The following is an 18,974-nucleotide window of genomic DNA, read 5'->3' as shown; positions in this document are numbered from 1 at the left end:
AATATGAATATGAGTATATTTAAAGGGCATTTATTCTGAAAGTACACCATAGAATTTCATGAAACTTCCTAAGGTATATTCCTCAGGTAGTCTACTACAGTCTACATGATGCCAAACTAGGGATATTTTAAATCTAAGACTTTCAAAATTATCACAATTGGAGGTTGAAAAGAAAAGTGCTTCACTAAAAAATATGTTTTAAATGAGGGTTTAATTCATTGAAAAGTCTGGGTTTCTTCATGAAACATTAATAATAATTCGCCGCGGTACTGAGTCTGCGCAGAGAGTCTCGACGATCAAAGTTTAATCTTTCACTGCCACTGTTGTAAACACAACATGTGATTTTTGTGTGTGTGTGTGTGGAGTCAACACTATTTAAAAGAATGAAATAAGATTTCAAGTTATTAATTTCTTTGTACTTTTAAAAAAAATAAAGCTCTTGTTTTATCAATTAATCTGTTACTTTACATTCAAAATTTGAAGTTTAATAAATAAATTAATAAACATACAATTACTCTATAGCTACATTTCAAACGATTTAAATGCAACCTCACTCTAAATCAATGTTAATAAATCAAATAGTACAAGGGAAACGCACCTGACTACTATAAAAAAAGAAGCGACACGACTAGTAAATGAACGTCTCGTTCATCCACTCACTTGGGGGCGCTGTCGTCGAAACCTTTCTTCAAATGCGTTGAGAAGAAGTCGCGCTTCATTTGTTCGTAGAAGAAGAGTCATGGGCGACCGGAAGCACTTCCATCTAATACAGTCGAATATTCACTGTTTTTAATCCCAGTTATCGTGTTAAAAATGACGGAATGAGTTCATGAGTTCTCTATATTTTTGGGGGAACTTTTCGATCCTTTAGCCTTCAACTTGTTTTTTTTTTTTAAAGCATTTATATACGAATATGGATTTCTCAAGTTTGTTTTCTAAACTGTCTTCGCCTGCAGAGGATTCAAAAAGCCTCGGGACACCTGCCATTACACAGAGGTATCAATAACATTATATTCCATTTTTAAATGATTCAAAAAAGTATACATTTGAACGCATGTTTCGAGACATATTTTGCTGTGGCTTTAAACTTCAAGTCTTTTCATGTCGTGTCAATACTTTGTTCTTCTTCTGAGTTCTATGTTCTTCTGCTCTTTTTCTTAATCTATATCCTTGACTTGCGTTTTGTGTTGCATCGTAGACAAGAAAAGGCTTTGTTCAGACGCAGTATATAGTTTCCTCTACTTCCTTCCCTTATAGATCATAAAGTCTTTTATCTACATTATTTGACTAATGTGTTTCCTTCAACTGAGAAAAATCTCTAAACATAAATGTTGTCAGAACACGATCTGGATCTTATAATCCATGCGTTTGTGTCTTCTCGTTTAGACTATTGTTACAGTTTATTTTCATGTCTTAACAAGAAGGAGCTGTCTCGCCTGCAGTTAACACAAAACTCTGCAGCCAGAATTCTGCCCGGCTCTAGTAGAAGAACTCACATTTCTCCGATCCTTAAATCTCTTCATCTCTTAAATTCTGGTTCTTACATTCAGATCTATTCATGGTCAGACCTTCCATCAGTGATCTGATCCAGCCTTACACCCCAGCTCGGGCTCTGAGGTCTGTGGATCAGAATCTACTGATGGTTCCTGAACACGCTTCCGGACCAGAGGAGAGAAATCCTACCAGACTGTTGCTCCTAAGCTTTGGAACGATCTTCTTCTCTCTGTGTTTGATGGATCTACTGACTTCTTCAAGAAACATCTGAAGACACTTTTTACTCGTGCAGGCTTTCCATTGATTCACTGATTGATTAAGCGCTTTGTGACGCTGGTCTAGAAAAGTGCTCTACAAATATTACTTACTTAGTTACTAATATTGATCTGAAGTCCTTTTCACAAACATTGACCAAGTGTGTGTGTGTCTCTCTCTCTCTCAGAAGTTGTCGAGGGTGTTTATTTTGAACAATCAGTACGTTTAAAAAAACATTAAACACTTTACATATAAATCCGTTGCTTTCATCTCCTCTTCGCACATAATGTCAAACACACTTTGTAATATTCTAAGCATTGGTTGAAAAATGTCAAGTCTCATGACGTGTTCCTCATCCTTACGTTTCTCTTTGCAGGGAGGGGAAGGGCTGTAAGAGAAGAGGGAGCAGACAAATCTCTCCGCCCGAACTCGGTCGACCGTACAAAAGGGTGAATGTACATCTTTATACTGATCCAACAATGGTTTTCTCTAGATATTTGTTTAGGTTACTTCTACCTAGCTTTGTTAGTTTGAACCAGAGAACGTTTGGTGAATTCTTATTTGTACCTGGAGCACTGTTTGTCAGAAACATAAAAAAGTCTTTAAATTAAAAGTGACGTCTACGAAAAATTCAGATGAAAAACGAATATTTAAAATGAGTGCCACCGTTTTATATTACAGTATTATAACCTAAAGCAAAAATAGTTTTTAAAGCACATTAATATTAGGGCTTGTGTATTGGCAAGGATTTGGCAATAAAATACGTATACACGTGTGACGATACAATATATTTGTGATACTGTTGGAACAACTATATATTGTTTCTTTTTGTGGCATATATACACTTTTGTGGCTTTAACAACAAATAAATGAGAAAATACTTTCTCTAATCAAATGTGAAAGTTCTTGTAGAAAAGTGTGTCTCAAACTATTGATAAGAAAAAGTAAACCTAAATTAACAATGAAGTGCATTGAAGTCTTAAAACGACCTGTAGTAACATGTAATATCCAGTACATCTCAGTGTTTAAATATTTTATATATTTTATATATAGTTTTAAAGCCAAAATGAGTCCAAACATCCGCTTTAAACGCTGCTGGACTCCTGGGTTTCCTTTCTCTTTCACTCATCATTGCCATTTCACCGGTTTTGTTGTTACTTTGGCACGGAGTAAATGATGAATGTCGCTTGCTAGTGGCCGGAGATTTAATTGCAGCTCACAATTGTAAAATAAAACATTGAATGATTGTCTTTTAAACACACTATTGAAATATAAACCATAAAATAACTTTAATGTAAAATAAATAGTTATTTCAAATGTAAAAAAAAAAAATCTATATTCTTTTTTATTTTTTAATATCCATACAGTATCCATCCTGTTTTACACCCCATCCATCGAATGTTATTTCAATTGAATTTTGATGTTTTCACCATTTAAATTGAAACTATTTTTTAATCAAAAAGCAGAATGACCAGAAGAATCCCCAGTGGGATCATGAATCCAGGATCACTGAAGGACCCAAAAGAGGGAAACAAAACCGCGGAAGAGGGCGAGACAATAACGTGGTGAGTAAAATCGTGACAAAGGACACAAAAAAGCCACTTATATACACCAAACTATTCCCATTGTATCCTTTCTTTCAACCTCAGTATTACTTTTATTGCAAGTCTCTGCATAATCGATCGACCCTGTTTCTTTTCTTATCTTAAAAACTGGCACCTTTACACGTCACCATAGTAACATGAACATTACTCTACTTTGGTTTTGAGCAAAACATCTGGTGAGCCACGTTAACTGACTTGGCAAGTTTGATACTTGTGTTGTTACTAATTCTAACCTGCTGGTCGTTTCTGCAGTATAGAAACCACAGAGGTCAACAGGAGGATCAATTCAGGAAAAGTGATGGAGCAAACCGAGGGAAGAAGAGCCACAGAGGAGGCTGGAGAGGGAACAGATCAGTAAGTATCGTCTGCAGATCTTCTCACGTCAGAGACGGTAACTGTAGTGTTGTGCTGCAGGCGACGGGCCGTTCCCACCAGCATGCTGCTCCTGCTAGAGAGAGGTTCATGTCGCAGGAGTTCAAAGATCAAAATGCTCTAGTGTTGGACGGACAGATCGTCTGCAGGCATTTCCTTTTGGGCAACTGCATCAAGGTTGGTCTTCGTCCTCGGCGTCACTGACCCTCGTCCACCCAAATGTATTGATAATATTTTCTGTCTTCACAGGGCGAAGAATGCCAGATGGTCCATCCTCCAGTCCAGAACGACCTCATCAAGGAATTGTGCAAATTCTATGTGGTGGGATTTTGCTCCAAAGGAGACAAGTGTCCCTACATGCACAATATCCTTTGATTGGCCCCCGAGAGGCTTTGGATGGATGAAGGATGAATGAATGAACGAACGGATGGATGGATGGATGGATGGATGGATGGATGGATGGATGGATGGATGGATGGATGGATGGATGGGTGGGTGGGTGGGTGGGTGGATGGGTGGGTGGATGGATGATAGCCTCTCTTTTCTTACAGAAGGCACCAGACACACCTTGTATCAAGATGATCCTTGTTCGTCTGACTGATTTTATTTCCTGGTTATCTACAGTAACATAAGCTGCTGACATTATCTTCTCTCTCGCCACTTTTACTCTTTAGACGAAGTAAATCATTGCCATCAGAATTTTCCAAGGTTGATTTTTAACATTTCCTATATCTAAATGTTTTTTGCATTGCAAAGCATTGAATACTTTTTGTTGAATAATTGAATTCTACCATTTTATTTATTTAAAGGTTAATTTTTTTTTTTCAACTCATTTAATTAAAAAAAAGGTTGTTTTAATCTTGTTAATCTTTTTTTACACATAGAATTTGATATTCTTGTTACAATAGTGAACAAAATAAATCATCTTCACTCAGTATTTTTTATCTAGTAGCCTTTTATATTCAATTTAAAAACCAGAACAACTTTCAGCCAATCACGCGAAGCAGGAGTAAAACTACTGTTTATAGTTTAATAGCTGAAATCTTAAACTTTGATATGATGTCATAACACGTCTGTCACAAGTTACTTAACAAGGCGACCAGGTGCGGAAGAGAATACAAACGGCTGAGGTGGCAAAAACACAATTTAATAAAAAAACACAGTGCCATACAACGAATGGCCAGCAGATGGTGGCAGTGTAACTTGAGTCTCTTCCATTTTTTTTGTTTTATTTTATTTTTGTTTTTCCTCAATGCCCAGATTTGTTCTTAACTCGAGCCCACATTCCTTCCCCTGTAAGTTCTTCCATCGGAGAGCTTCATGCGTCAACGGGGAGAATTGTAAGTTCTCCCACAGTCCACTCGACAGTGTGACCGAGCCACTCTTGGAGGCTGTGAGTTCAAATCATTTCGTTCAAATTTGGCCAAAGTCTTTACGAGATTATCTTGCTGCAGGCGATGAAGGCAGAGCGGGAGGCGAGAGAGTGTGCGGAGAGAGCGGCGCTGGAAGAGACCGTCATGGAGTCGACGCCGGACGAGGAAAAGGCTCGACCCGACATGTGGAATCCAGCTCTGTACGTTCCCTTCTTCGATCTCCCACAGCACTCTTTGAATGTGTCTTGTGTCCTCCAGGCCAAAGTTCTACAACAGCCTGGACAACAACTCTGAAGAAACCACAGAAGAAGACGCTCCTCAACAGGAAGACCCCCCAGCCTCCGAAGAGAAACCGACCCCGGTGTGTTACTCAGTCGAGGCTGTCCTCGGGCCTCGCTACGCCAAACCTTCCGCTGGACTTTTTTCTTATTCCTCAAAGCAAGAAACCCCCATCCTGCCGGCTCGCCCGCCAGACGCCCGCCAAACTAAAGCCCTGCGCTCTGTTGCTGCTTTTGTTCCGAGCCCACCCGCCGCTTCCCCAGCCAAAAAGGTCTCGACACCTTCCCCGGCCGCTCGCGTACAATCACCGCTGACCTACGACCCTCCAACAAGTAGCTTTTCCAAGTTCACACCAGCATCACGAGCTCACAGGAATTTATCTGAAGCCCCTTTAACACGAACCACGTCACCATCCAAAGTCCGACCTGGCGAAAGCTTTACTCCTGAATCTGGAGCCAAGACTGTCATGGACGCGACGAGACATGAATATCGGACGAATGATCATCAGGCGTCGCACGTTGCAGCGAGCCGTCCTCTTGACCGCCCACCGGGCTCATTCAAAAGCCTTTTTTCCCAACCGCTTGAAGAAACCGCCGCCCCCGCCCGGATGAAGTCCTCGCCTCCTGAGAAGAAGGACGATTCCCGGGAGTTTGCTCCGTCAAAGGAAGAGGTTCAGCTCAAAGAACATGTCACCTCTCTAGTCCAAAGCCTTGAAACTATTCAGCCGGACTCCTCGCAGAAGAGGAAAATAGATCCTGAGGATGAAAAAGGGAGGTCTGGAGAGATCCGGTTCAAAAGTCTCTTTTCTACCCCACTTCCCAGCCATCCTTTGACTTGATCAATTATGAACATTTCCAATGCATTGTTGGGCGTTAAATCCTTACATTCATTTGAATCTTTATTTGGAGATATTCTTCTGTTGATTTATAAATGAATAACACGGACAAAGATGGTTGAGCCTTTTCATGTATGTTTAATAAAGCCTGTATTATTCAAAAAAAATGTTTTGGACTGTAAAGATTTTTAGTCTCCCATAAGTTTTTACTTTATTTTTAAATTCATGTCAAAAGCCAAACCTCTGATCTCTGTGGTCTCAAAAAATGGTCTTTCTTTTTCCCTTCAAGTCATAGATCATTTTTATCATCTTTTTTTGGATTATTTACAGTATATTCAGTATGTATTCAAGTGTGTGCAAAATTAAAAGTGTCATTGGTTTTACTTACCGATACAATGAACATGAAAATATTCAGTGTATTTTTTGGTGTTGCAATTAAAGTTCCATCTGCAAGATCCGCAGCAGTCATTACGTCCCCTCTAGCTAAAGGAACAATGAAATCCTGTTGGATCTGTGTGCTGACTGAGCTGTCTTAAAGAGGAAAACTAATGTGAAAACCCAACTCTCTTAACTCACATGTTTCAAATGTTGAATCTTCCTCTCCAAGATGCAGTAAGTCCCTCATCATGACCATGTTTTAAACGTATTACTTTATTAAGTTCTCCCTTGTCTGAAATATCGGCAAACAAAAGTAACAATGGCTTCACTCCTGCAGCCAGCTGCAATCAAGCCCCGCTTTGTTTATACAACAAGTGCCTTTAAGGTGGAGACTTCCAGGATTGATAACGAGCAGTGACAAACCTTGATGCTCGACCAATCAAAGCAGAGTTGATGTGTTTATGGTAAACAAGATTTAATCTCCAGAAAAACTTGTCATATCGTGCTAATAATTTATTGCATCGTAAGATGAACATATCGTATCAGAAAATGAAAATATCGTATCGTAAGATGAACATATCGTTTCAGAAGATAAAAGTATCCTATCTGAAGATGAAAATATATCAAAAGATGAACATATCGTATAGTAAGATGAACATATCGTATCAGAAGATGAAAATATCGTATCAGAAGATGAACATATCGTATCAGAAGATAAAAATATCATATCAGAAGATAAAAATATCATATCAGAAGATGAAAATATCGTATCAGAAGATAATATCGTATCTGAAGATGAAAATATTGTATAAAAAGATGAACATAACTTATAGTAAGATGAACATATCGTATCAGAAGATGAAAATATCGTATCAGAAGATAAAAATATCGTATCATAAGATGAACATATCGTATCAGAAGATGAAAATATAGTATCAGAAGATAACAATATCGTATCAGAAGATGAAAATATCGTATCAGAAGATAACAATATCGTATCAGAAGATGAACATATATCAGAAGATGAACATATCATATCAGAAGATAAAAATATCGTATTAGAAGATGAACATATCGTATCAGAAGATGAAAATATCGTATCGGAAGATGAAAATATCGTATCAGAAGATAACAATATTGTATCAGAAGATGAACATATATCAGAAGATGAACATATATCAGAAGATAAAAATATCGTATCAGAAGATGAACATATCGTATCAGAAGATAACAATATCGTATCAGAAGATGAACATATATCAGAAGATGAACATATCATATCAGAAGATAAAAATATCGTATTAGAAGATGAACATATCGTATCAGAAGATGAAAATATCGTATCGGAAGATGAAAATATCGTATCAGAAGATAACAATATTGTATCAGAAGATGAACATATATCAGAAGATGAACATATATCAGAAGATAAAAATATCGTATCAGAAGATGAACATATCGTATCAGAAGATAAAAATATCGTATCAGAAGATGAACATATCATATCGTGAGGTAGGTGTTTGGCTAAAGTTTTACTTCTCAAATGCTGGCTTAGAAAAACTTTATTTATTAATGTCTGGATTACAATATTTAAACAAAAAAATCTCTTTAATGACTTCCTTTTCCAGGGTTATAAAATAAAAAAATGAAAAAAATAATTCAACCTAAAGAAAAAGGACTTCATCCTGCCTTTTGTTTGACATTTTAGTTATTTATATGTATTTCTTAAACTATTAAAGTTGGTTCAATTGAAAAGCTTTTAAAATAAAATGAAATAATTTTCCACACAAACACAAATCACTGCTGCAGCCTGAATGCTTGTTCGTCAGCAGGTCAGTTCTGGTGCATTTGTGGTTCCTGGAGATGTTCTGGCCTGTGGTCTTCTTTCAGCTGATGGAGGTCATTCAGTAAACCGGCACACTGTTCCTCCTAGAAAAGAACACACACACACACACACACGTGTCATCTCACAACAGCCATCTAACAATGTTGTGATACTCACCAAAACATTCATTCTCTCTGCTGCCGCCAGAGCGACGGTCATCTTCCTCTCGTCCTCCTCCCTCTCCTCCTCGATCACCCCGAGCCTGTGAACACAGATTTCCTTTGAACACACCATCCAGACCTCCAAAATATAACGGGATTGTTGACACCGTTTTCACCTGAAGGTGGCGCAGGCGAGCTGCTCCTCCCTGACCGACAGAAGAGTCTTCATCTCGGCTAGCTCGGTCTGTAAAAACGCGCTGTGGTCCTGGCTCTGGACGATGAAGTCCTCCAGTCGTTTAGCCATGTCCAGCTCTCGCTCGGTCACTTGTTCCAGCCCCAGACGCAGCTCGGACAGCTCCTGAGCGTGCTGGAAGGAGACACGTTTTTCTTTTTAACGTTCAACGATGAAGTGTATTTATTTGCGTAGGAAATGTTTAGGAACCTGCTCCAGGAGGCTCAGCTCTTGCTCTACAGGCGCCTTCTCTCCGGACTCCCTCTTATGAGAGTCCTTGATCCAGGGCACGGGAGCAGGTGGACGTCTGATGCTGTCGGTCTGTTGAAGTGTGACCATGTGTTTACAGTGCATTCTGGGTGTTAAACGACGTTCATATTTCTGCTGCATAATCTCATTTCGTTAAGGGATAGTTCACCCAAAAATCACTATATTCCTACTGGCCCTCATGTCATCTATGAGTTGGGATTATTATCAGAGTTATCTGTTTCTTTTTAGAGTTACAGACAAAAGTATTCGTTCATTTTATTGTAGCGACTGCAGCTCAGTTGTCTTCGTCTTCATCTTCGTCAAAAAAGACACTTAAAAACATACTGCTCGTCTGTAATTTCCATGTTGAATTAAAGCCTCAACATGAGGAATTGTTCTTGAAGAAATTCTAAAACAAGTTTATATATTTATTGTTTTAAATGTCTGAAGAGAAGAGCATCAGTTGCTACATTCAAATGTACTTGCATTTTTGCCCCATAAGCCTAAAAAAGAATTGGATTTCTCGGAAAATAATCCCAACCTAACTGTGAATAGAAAATGAGTGAATTTTGAATTATAGGAACTATATGGTTAAATCTACAAGTTTTCTAACATGCCTCATTTTATATGGGGACTAGCGAATAAACAAGTGACAAAATACAAATATTTCAGTATATTTTTACGTATTTTTAAACATTACATTGTTGTCAAGGTTGTATCAGAATGTAACCATTGGTACACACTTGAACCCTCCATAACATAATAAGAATATATTGGTGTAATGTTGCAATCATTACAATGTCATAACAGCCATATATATATATATATATATATATATATATATATATAGTTTTATACAGTTATTTTTGCTTGATTATTTTGTTCCACCCAACTACGGGGGCCTCAGGAGGACACAAGACACACCTAAAGACACATATTTAATAATGTCGGATTGAGATAATAACATGTGAGCTCTTGAAGACAAAAACAATAAATAAGTAGTTGCTTTAAAGAAATACAACACCAAACTATAGATGCAGCTAATGATAGTATTTATTTTGTTATCTAAATTATATATTTAACACAGCTAATTGCTATGCTAATATTTAATGATAATTGTATTTTTTCATATGCTTGCACAAAAAATACAAATAATTAATTAATTAATTTAACGTTGAATTTAATGAACACAAGAGCTGCTGCCAAAGCTACATTTTTTAGCACGACTTTGTTTAAACATTTAATTTCCCCAATGCTGATTATAGCCGTCATTATCGATATGTTGGTCATCCAGATGTTTCGTACTCACAGGCTTTGGTGGTGAGATCAGGAGTGAGTTCTCAAGTTCTTGTTCACCTGTGGGCAAATTCTCAGAACTAGTCTGTCGCTTCAGGCGCCTCTCGTGAGCAGGAGGTCTGTGGGGGGCGCTCATGGTCCTTGTGACTGGCTTCCTCATCCGCATACTTCTCCGACTTCTACCGTCCCTTTTGAAAAAAGTGGGTTTAATACAGAGAAGATAATTAAAACATTTAATGATACATTAATCCCAACACGATCTGGAGCTTATAAATCCATGCATTTTACCCGCTCTAGTAGAAGAACTAACATTTCTCTGATCCTCAAAACTCTTCACTGGCTGCCAGTTTCTTTCAGGATCAACTTTAAACTTCTGGTTCTTACTTTCAGAACTATTCATGGTCAAACCTTGCATCACTGATCTGATCCAGCCTTACACCCCAACTCGGGCTCTGAGGTCTGTGGATCAGAATCTACTGATGAAACATCTGAAGACATTTTTATTTGTGCTTTTCCCTGATTTTCTGAGACTCCTGTGTTTGTCTAATGTGTCTTGGCCTTTTAAAGCATGTATTTTATCTGTATATTGTTGTTTTCGATTGTTAAAGCACTTTGTGACCCTGGTCTAGAAAGGCGCTTTACAAATAACCTTTACTTTAGTAATTTACTATTAGATGTTATTGTTTACAAGATTATAATATCCAAGTGTTGATAGCAGAGCTGTGATACTTCAAAAGTGCACATCCACATGTTTACCGACTCACTGAGATGTTGAAAGGCAAAATACCACTTCCTATGTAAGTGTTCCCCGGCAACTGTCCTACCCTTCTCTGAGGTTTTTAGCCTCCAATGGTAGCTGTTGTGTGGAGGAGTGGTGAGGACTGTATTTGCTCAAGTCTTTGGGAGGAACATACACCGGCTTGGCTTCACCCACTTGACTGAGAGAAGAAGTACACATCAGTGAAACTAGAATAAGTGGAAAAACATGATGCAGGTTGTACCTGCTGACTGGAATCCGAAGTGCCTCTGGTCCGAGAGACTCTGTTATCTGATTCAGAATCAATGGTAAGGGGTGCAGCTTATCAATTGTCTCCTGCAAAGGGCCCACATGAGTTTATCCTATTAAAAGTTTGTGATAAAACATTTGAACTCTTTAATCCAAAATGAAAAAAGCGAGTACCTGTTTTTTCTGGCTGATAATGTCTACCAGCAGACCATGTAGCACTGCTAACCGCAGTGGTAGGTCCACGTAACCATCAAAAGATGTAGTTGGTATTTCTGTGTCTTGGCTGGAGACGGTTTGTAGGAATCCTCTCATTCCTTCCCAGTGCTGCTCCAGGAATTCGTTCATAAAGAGCATGTAACCCTCCTTTTCTCCAAACCTGAATGAGCATCAGGCATTTTAGTAAAGTTGTATCTCACAGTTTCCATTGTGGCGATCCACTCACAGTGTGAAATTGGCCAGGTTCTGGATAACTTTGGCCGTTAACGTGAGGGCACGGAGGGTCTTTGTCTCAGGGTATGCTTGTGCCAGACCAAAGAGCGATGGGCTGAGGATAGCAGGGCACAGAAAACGAAGGAAAAGCGAAGCCGAGATGAGATGTTGGCCCATCTTCGGTTGGCCAAGGTCTTCACACTGCTCCATCCAGCTGGAGAAGATCTTGTGTAACTCTTCTGGGAAGGGACTGGAGTAACACATTATTGTCTTTTCATCCGCAAAAAGCAATTTGAGCTCCAATCGCTTACCTATGGATGTCTGTTATTTTCCGTACCACCTCGTCGCATGAGTCCCTCAGATTTTTCTGGTTGTTTGAAAGTTCGGTGGGTGAACATTTACGTGGGTCCACTTCATAGCTCTCTACTGTGGCATAAAGACGGTTGATGAATTCTCCTAGAATTTGTTCAAACAGGGTTAGAAACCAAAATCGACCCTGAGGTAAGTCCAGGTACTGCACCTCCTACCAAGTGTGTTGATCAGATATTTCTGTCCGACAAGCTTCATATACTCATCAATGGCTTTAGTGGCAAGTGTGTTTTCCCTGAAGATTAGCGCCTCCTTCTGTCCAAGCCGTTGAACCTCTGCGTTGCCCAAATCAATAAGGAAGACCTGAAGCATTTACGTAAATGCATTAAGTGAGGCTCACAGTGAAGAAGTAAAAAAACAACTAATGTTGACTTGCATACCTTCGCTTTGCCAATGCTTTGTAGAACATGGACCAATGCGCCAGCTAGCTCTTCCTTTTCCTTTACGTTCAGAAGAGGCTCTAAACTCTTGCACATGTCGACATAATCAACCGTCACATACTCTGCGAACTCCTTGTACTTTTCCATGGGCAGAACCTTCAGAATTTGAAAACGGGCTTTGATTCGAAGTGATGCTTGTGATCCCGGAAGGTCTTTGTTTCCGACGGCCGCAGAGGGTTTGTACGGAACTATGGGGTACCACTTCTCCTGATAGGACCTTCCCCTGATGTCAGCCAGACTTATGGCAACGCTGCCAAGGGGATGCAGGTGGAACTCATCTTTGGAGTAGCGTTTTTTCTTGGGGTCCTCCTCTCGGAATAGGTGCAAGATGACGTGAGAGATGCATGGCAGGTTGTTCAGCTCAAAAAACTCGCCCCAGAAGAGCTGACAGCCTCCAGCTGTGTTTCCGCCCGAGGCCCCGGACGACCCGTTTGAACATTCCCCAGCCAGAGTGGAGCGATTGGCTGCTTTGCCCACGGCTCGAGTGCTTGTGCGAGCAAACAGAGTTCCGTCCAAGTGGACTTCCCAGTAATAGCGGCGCTTAGGGGCTAGATCTTTTGCTTCGTTGACCCAGAGGCATAGGGAATATTCTGTGCGTTCAATATTATCCTGTAGATAAATATTTGTTCAGGGGATTATTCCTGCTGTACAAATGATGTCCCAAATGTTTACCTTGTTGGGCTGCGCAGCTCTCGTCAGATCTTCAATCCATCGATCTCGTTCTGCTGCTGAGGAGCAGCCGAAGCAGTGTGTATTCTCTGAGTTTATCACCTATGAGGATGGTTGAAACACAAAATAAGGAACGGCCAACATCGACAACAGCCACGATGCCTCCTGAATTAGCAACAAATACCTCAAAGCAATACTTTTCCCCCAAAATAGAGCTGTGGACGGGCCTTATGATGGTGCTGGTGTCAGTGCTGAGATCCAGGCTTCCCATGGTGCTAACTGGAATTGACACCGATTCCCTGGAGCCATAGTGCCTTTAAAAACAAGCAGATATGACAGAGATTAGCGCAGAACCAAATGACCTCACTGACTCTTCGCAGGGAAAAAATACAAAAGTCTGAAAACAAGCTGTTTGGCAGAGGTCTCCACTCTCTTAAATGCGGTAATATCTCCATTTTTATGTTGACGAAAGTGGAATTTATTATATTTATGCAGACTTGACATGGTCAGAATAAAAAACGATTTCTGAAGCTTTCCAAGAATATCGAAGCACCTCTTCCGGTGCCTCACAAAATATAAATCATTTAAATCAATAAGTAGTAATATAGTAAAAGCTTTTCCATGTGTTTTTCTCTCATTCCATATGTATATTTACATTTTCAGTTTTAATCTCCAGATTAGTTGTGCAAAATGTTACAAATATAGTATATATTTAATAGATATCGTACAGTCACTAGTCCAATATTTATTTTAAGAGCTATTCATTGACAATGTGTATTTATTCAAGTCATTAGTCTTAGCTTTAGCAAACGTCACGTGACATTTAATCCAACTTGTTTCCAAACCTGCTTCCCTTGTTTAGTCCCACGTGGTTCAGTTGAGTGTTGCTGCTCCTCTTGGCCTTGTTCTCCAGACGCCGCTTGATCAGGCCCTTGGGGAGAAGGAAGCAGCGTATGACGATGATTATGACATCCACGGGAAATGAGCGGAGGATAATCTCAGCCAGCATCTCCAGCACTCACCCTCACTCCACCATCTTGAGTCTTCGGGCGAGGGCCGCCCGCCAGGGTCACGTGGTCCGGACTGCATTCTAGATTAAATAAACGACAATATCGAGCTTGATTCTCAACCTAGACTGAACATTGAGGTCGTGAAATGTACGTTTTCTTTGTATGTACGACTTCAAACATTTCCTTTTTTTTCTAATGATATTAATGTGATATGTTATTGTGTAGCTCATTCTCTACTTCAGAGTGTAAAAGTGCATATTTACTATTGATAACTTTTAATTATCGTTTTGTTTTGAGGGATATAATAGACTATAAATGATGCAAAAATGTACTTAATAATGATTAATACCAGAATAATGTATATTTTATACAGAAAAATTGAGTTTGAAGCACACCTGAAACATACCACAGATTATATTAACTTCAGATTAACTAATAGGTAGAGCAATGCTTTGCTTAGTGACTAATAATAAACATAATTAATAACATTATGTTATGGATGATAAATATGGAAAACTAAAGTGAATTAAAAAAAAAAGATAACCTTATATATTCCACTGAATTTCAGTTCATTTTATTTTACTTACCAACTTGTTTATTTATTTATTATTATTTTTAGTTATTTTATGAATTTTATTGTCATCTTTATTGTGTTTTTCATTATTTTTATTGAAAAAAAAAAATCACATGCACACTTATGTAAAAATAATTAACAGTAATTCTGATTGCCTATTAAAAAAGTAAATAACAGATAGAATACATGCAAAAAAAGAAGAACATTTTTAAAAAGAGTTAAATCAAGAAAAAGCTCATTTTATTGAATATTGTTTTGATTGTTTAGGCTCTTTGTGACCCTGGTTTAGAAAAGTGCTGTATAAATACAAATTACTTACTTACTTATTTACTTTTTTTATAGGTAAAGTTGAACAAGTAGAATAAATTTGATTTAGGATGTGACTTGTTTTGAGAGATTTATTTCTGTATATATATATTTTTAAATCTTTTTTTAATTTTGAATTAACAAAGTATTTTTTGACGCTGTATTCTACATTTTTAGGGGCAACCTCAAAGGCCGACTACACAAATATTAACCGTGCACATTTACCAAGACCCCACAAAACTGTGGCAGATAAATATGATCAATAAAACAAAGGAGGCGAGAAACAAATGAGCGAATGCATCAGCAATCTTTTGCTACGTACTGAAGGACTTCCTTACCTAGAGCTCCTCCACACACAATCCAACGTCTAAATCCCATCATTTAGTGTTTTATAGTCAGGAATACATGCAAGTCAAGTAACTCTTGTTCTGACTCTGAGCCAAACAGCCAAATATCTCCCCGAAACACACACACACACAAAAAAGAGAGACTTTTCTCTCTGTGATAGCATCTTAAATAACCATAGAGGAAGCAACTCAACTCAACGGATAAACAGAGCTATTTCCTCTGCTGCTGAGCTCACATCTCTTCTTGTTTAGCTGCTCATGCGTGGAGACTATAGGTCCAAGGGTTCTGAAGTTGATCTGGAAGTTTCACGATATATGAAACTAAAATAGATGAATTAATAAATATAAATGCACTTAATCGAGAGAATTGTCATTGTTATAGAACTAGTAAAGGATAGGTAACAGTTAAATAGTCAGTTAGCTGTCATTACTGTTGTATTGTATTCTGCTGACTTTGCATAAACAAAAACCAAGGGGCCACACTTTGCGCTTCTTTACTTAAGCGAAACATAGAGAAGTTACATTCCTTCTGCTAATAAAGTCTGATTGTTCTTATCAATGCTTCTGTCTTTAAGCACGTCCCTTGGAGGTGGAGACTTCCTGGATTCATGATGCTGCGTGAAAACCCTTGATGCTTGACCAATCAGGGAAGAGTGGGCGTGGTTATGGTAAACAAGATTTAATCTCCAGAAAAACTTTTTCACTGGGTGGAGTTTAAGATCTTTTTTTAATGTAAATATTTCTATTAAGAGAGTTTTGTACAAACAAACACACACTGATGATACAATAGAGGTCCATATCTATTTAAGAGACACTTGAATGAACACTTTAGTTGAAATTTGCCCTGAGGATGAGAGGATACAGCCGCCTTTAAAAGGGCAACTAATGTGAAAACCCAACTTTCCTGACTCACATGTTTCAAATGTTGAACACTTCCTCTCCAAGATGAAGTAAGTCCCTCATCATGAAAATGTTTTGAAGTTAAAGTTAAAGTTCTCCCCCGTCTGAAATCTGGGCTTACGAAAGGTTACAAGAGCGGAGTCCATTATGACGTAATAATGGCTTCACTCCTCCTCCAGCCAGTTTATAGGAGTTCCGTAGAGGTAGAGACTTCCAGGATTGATGATGCCCGGTGACAAACCTTGATGCTCGACCAATCACAGCAGACTGAGCGTTGTCATGGGGAATGAGATTTTTGCTTCAGAAATGCCAAGTGTTTTCAGTGGGCGGGGCTTAAGCTAGTTTCTTAATGTCAATATTTCAATGAAAAGAGAGTTTTGTACAGACTGACACTGATGATACAATAGAGTCACACATCTATTTAAGACACACTTACATCAACACATTAGTTGAACTTTAAGAGATTGAGTTTGACACTCCTGCACTATATGAGTTCACCTGTGCCAACGTCTTCTAGATTCTGCATGCTGACGTTGGACAAGCTGCAGATTCGGTTCCTGGTCCACATCATGGGCTGAAAACACACAGTGATGAGAAAGTACGTGGAGTGGGAGGTTCTTTCTATATCACGCCCGGCCCGGGGATTGTAAGCTATAGGTTTTTAATATAAATATATTCTTGTGTTGTCACCTCATCGTCGGGGGAGATAAGAATCTGTCCTTCATCCAGGACACAGTTGCTTATGTTCCACAGTGGAACCTCCTGAGCCGGAGCCCACTCCAGCCGGGGTAGTTCTGTAGGCTGGACCTCATCCAGGTCTGTGTTGGGGGTAGAAAAGGGTGTGACATATCGCTGCGTCAGCACATTTTGAACACTTAACGCCTGCAGCCACTTCCTCTCGATCAAACGCCTCTTTTTATCTGCACTCATCGCTCAAGTTCCGCATTTTTGTCACGCACCAGCATCTTTTAGTTTAGTTTCCCCAAAAACAAATGTGTTTTTACCTTGCGTTGTCTCTGGGTCCAGGTGTATTTGTTTTCGGGCCACTGGGTCACATTGACCCAGAGATAACACACGTGTAAGAAAAAAGGCCTTCCTTAGATGTACTTTTTGGCATCAAACAGGAAAAATATTGTCAACGTTACATTTATTTTATGATCTCCAGCAACAAGCGTTTATTCAAGTTTAATGATATTTTGGTTCAAATTGTTGCTCAAAGCCAAAGATTATACTGTCAACACCGCCATCTGGTGGACTCTGAATATGAGGACGATGCTTCATGAAGCTTCAACAACTCATCACTAGCGTTTATCGGTTAATAATATCTATAAATAGTTGAAAACAACACAAGGAAATAAAGATTATATTCATTATATGTCCCTATGTTTTTTATACATGTATTTTATGTATATAATAAGACAGTTTTTAGCATTTGAAATTTCATTGACTTCATTAATAGCAGAGTTCGTATTGCTGTTTTGGGAACTGAGCTGAAATCCTCCAAAAGATACGTCTACCCAGACGGTAACAAGAACTCATCGGTTCCTTGTCCCAAGTTTAATACAATATTAGGAGGAACATAAAAGTCTGTCTACATTTTTTTCCTGGTTCTCAGCCACCAACTGACGGTCAAATGTCATCAGTCGGCGTCATACGCTCAGAAAACGCCTTGAAAAAGAAGTCATTTCCACATCTTACCTTGCAGTAAGGCATTGGCGCTGTTGCGGCTCTGCAGCCGGGGCCTCCTCAGCTTCTGAGACACCGTCTTGAGGCACCTCCTGAAGAGGGCCCCTCCACGTGTACCCTGGGAAGTCTCACTCAGAGGGACTCCGTCCGCCGCTTCCGAGAGCGCTCCTGTGTTATTGGAGCCTGAGAACCCCCTCGAGAGCGACAGGCTGGAAAACAGGGACCCCCCGGGCTCCGACAGGGCCCTCCTGAAGGGGTTCTTCCGTGTCCCACCGCCGCCTTTCTCGTCCCTCGCGCCAGAATTCTCCTCGCTGAGGGTCTTGCGCCAGTTTTGCATCTTGTTCCATTTTGAGGCCGGAGCTTTCTGGAACCTCTCGGCCGTGGAGGTGGCCGGCGCTTCTTCCGTCTCGTCGTCCAGGGCGCCCTTCGACCCCGTGTGCCACTTGTACGTGTTGAGCGGATCCGCCGGCGGTCGCTCTTCAAGACGCTCTTCGCTGCTTTGCTCCTTTTGTGGTTGCTCAGCTTCAGGTTCTGCCGTTATTTCCTCGCTTCCCATTCTTGAAGTCATGAGTGTCTCAGAGAATATAATTGAAAATGCAGCAGCATTGATGACAAAAGCAAGCTGTTAATCGCTGGCATCGATGTGTAGGAATGACTTGACAGTGGTTCCACCGCCTCTGTATTTCCTGCCTTGCAAAAATCTCCTTTGGTAACTGTGGTCACATCTGCAACTCCATCTCATGTGTTTGCTTCCGTATCATATGAGTTATTGTTCAACATCCTCCCCTCTCATTCGGCCTGAATTCAAAATCCACTATTTATTTTTATATTGTTATTAAAAAAAAGAAAATGGACAGAGAAGTATTTACTGGAGGTGTTGACTGT

General features: G+C 39.5%; 2 protein-coding genes across 2 annotated transcripts; one reads left to right on the top strand and one right to left on the bottom strand.

Annotated features, from left to right (window-relative positions):
• Positions 1-747: 747 nt before the first annotated feature.
• LOC148088886 (uncharacterized) lies at positions 748-6,779 on the top strand. Its single transcript, XM_087782737.1, has 9 exons — positions 748-996; positions 2,126-2,198; positions 3,213-3,314; positions 3,606-3,707; positions 3,768-3,902; positions 3,975-4,091; positions 5,011-5,118; positions 5,180-5,298; positions 5,357-6,779. The coding sequence occupies exons 1-9, from the start codon at positions 914-916 to the stop codon at positions 6,213-6,215; spliced, it is 1,698 nt and encodes a 565-aa protein (XP_087638863.1). The 5' UTR covers positions 748-913; the 3' UTR covers positions 6,216-6,779.
• Positions 6,780-7,088: 309 nt separating this feature from the next.
• Positions 7,089-18,966, bottom strand: rasal3 (RAS protein activator like 3). The gene is made up of 19 exons (XM_087800900.1): positions 18,102-18,966; positions 17,094-17,221; positions 16,902-16,977; positions 14,289-14,356; positions 14,112-14,197; positions 13,451-13,580; positions 13,270-13,368; positions 12,538-13,206; positions 12,316-12,460; positions 12,100-12,244; positions 11,802-12,038; positions 11,534-11,735; positions 11,355-11,446; positions 11,178-11,291; positions 10,367-10,541; positions 9,019-9,129; positions 8,753-8,943; positions 8,593-8,677; positions 7,089-8,519 (listed from the first exon to the last, which is right to left on the bottom strand). Exons 1-19 carry the CDS (start codon positions 18,655-18,657, stop codon positions 8,424-8,426), a joined length of 3,405 nt encoding a protein of 1,134 aa, XP_087657026.1. The 5' UTR covers positions 18,658-18,966; the 3' UTR covers positions 7,089-8,423.
• Between the last annotated feature and the right edge of the window lie 8 nt (positions 18,967-18,974).

The sequence above is a fragment of the Callionymus lyra genome, chromosome 1 (genome assembly GCF_982586985.1).
Source record: "Callionymus lyra chromosome 1, fCalLyr1.hap1.1, whole genome shotgun sequence".
NCBI lineage: Eukaryota > Metazoa > Chordata > Actinopteri > Syngnathiformes > Callionymidae > Callionymus > Callionymus lyra.
The sequence above is the reverse complement of the archived record's forward strand: the minus strand, read 5'-3'. Positions and strand labels throughout refer to the sequence as shown.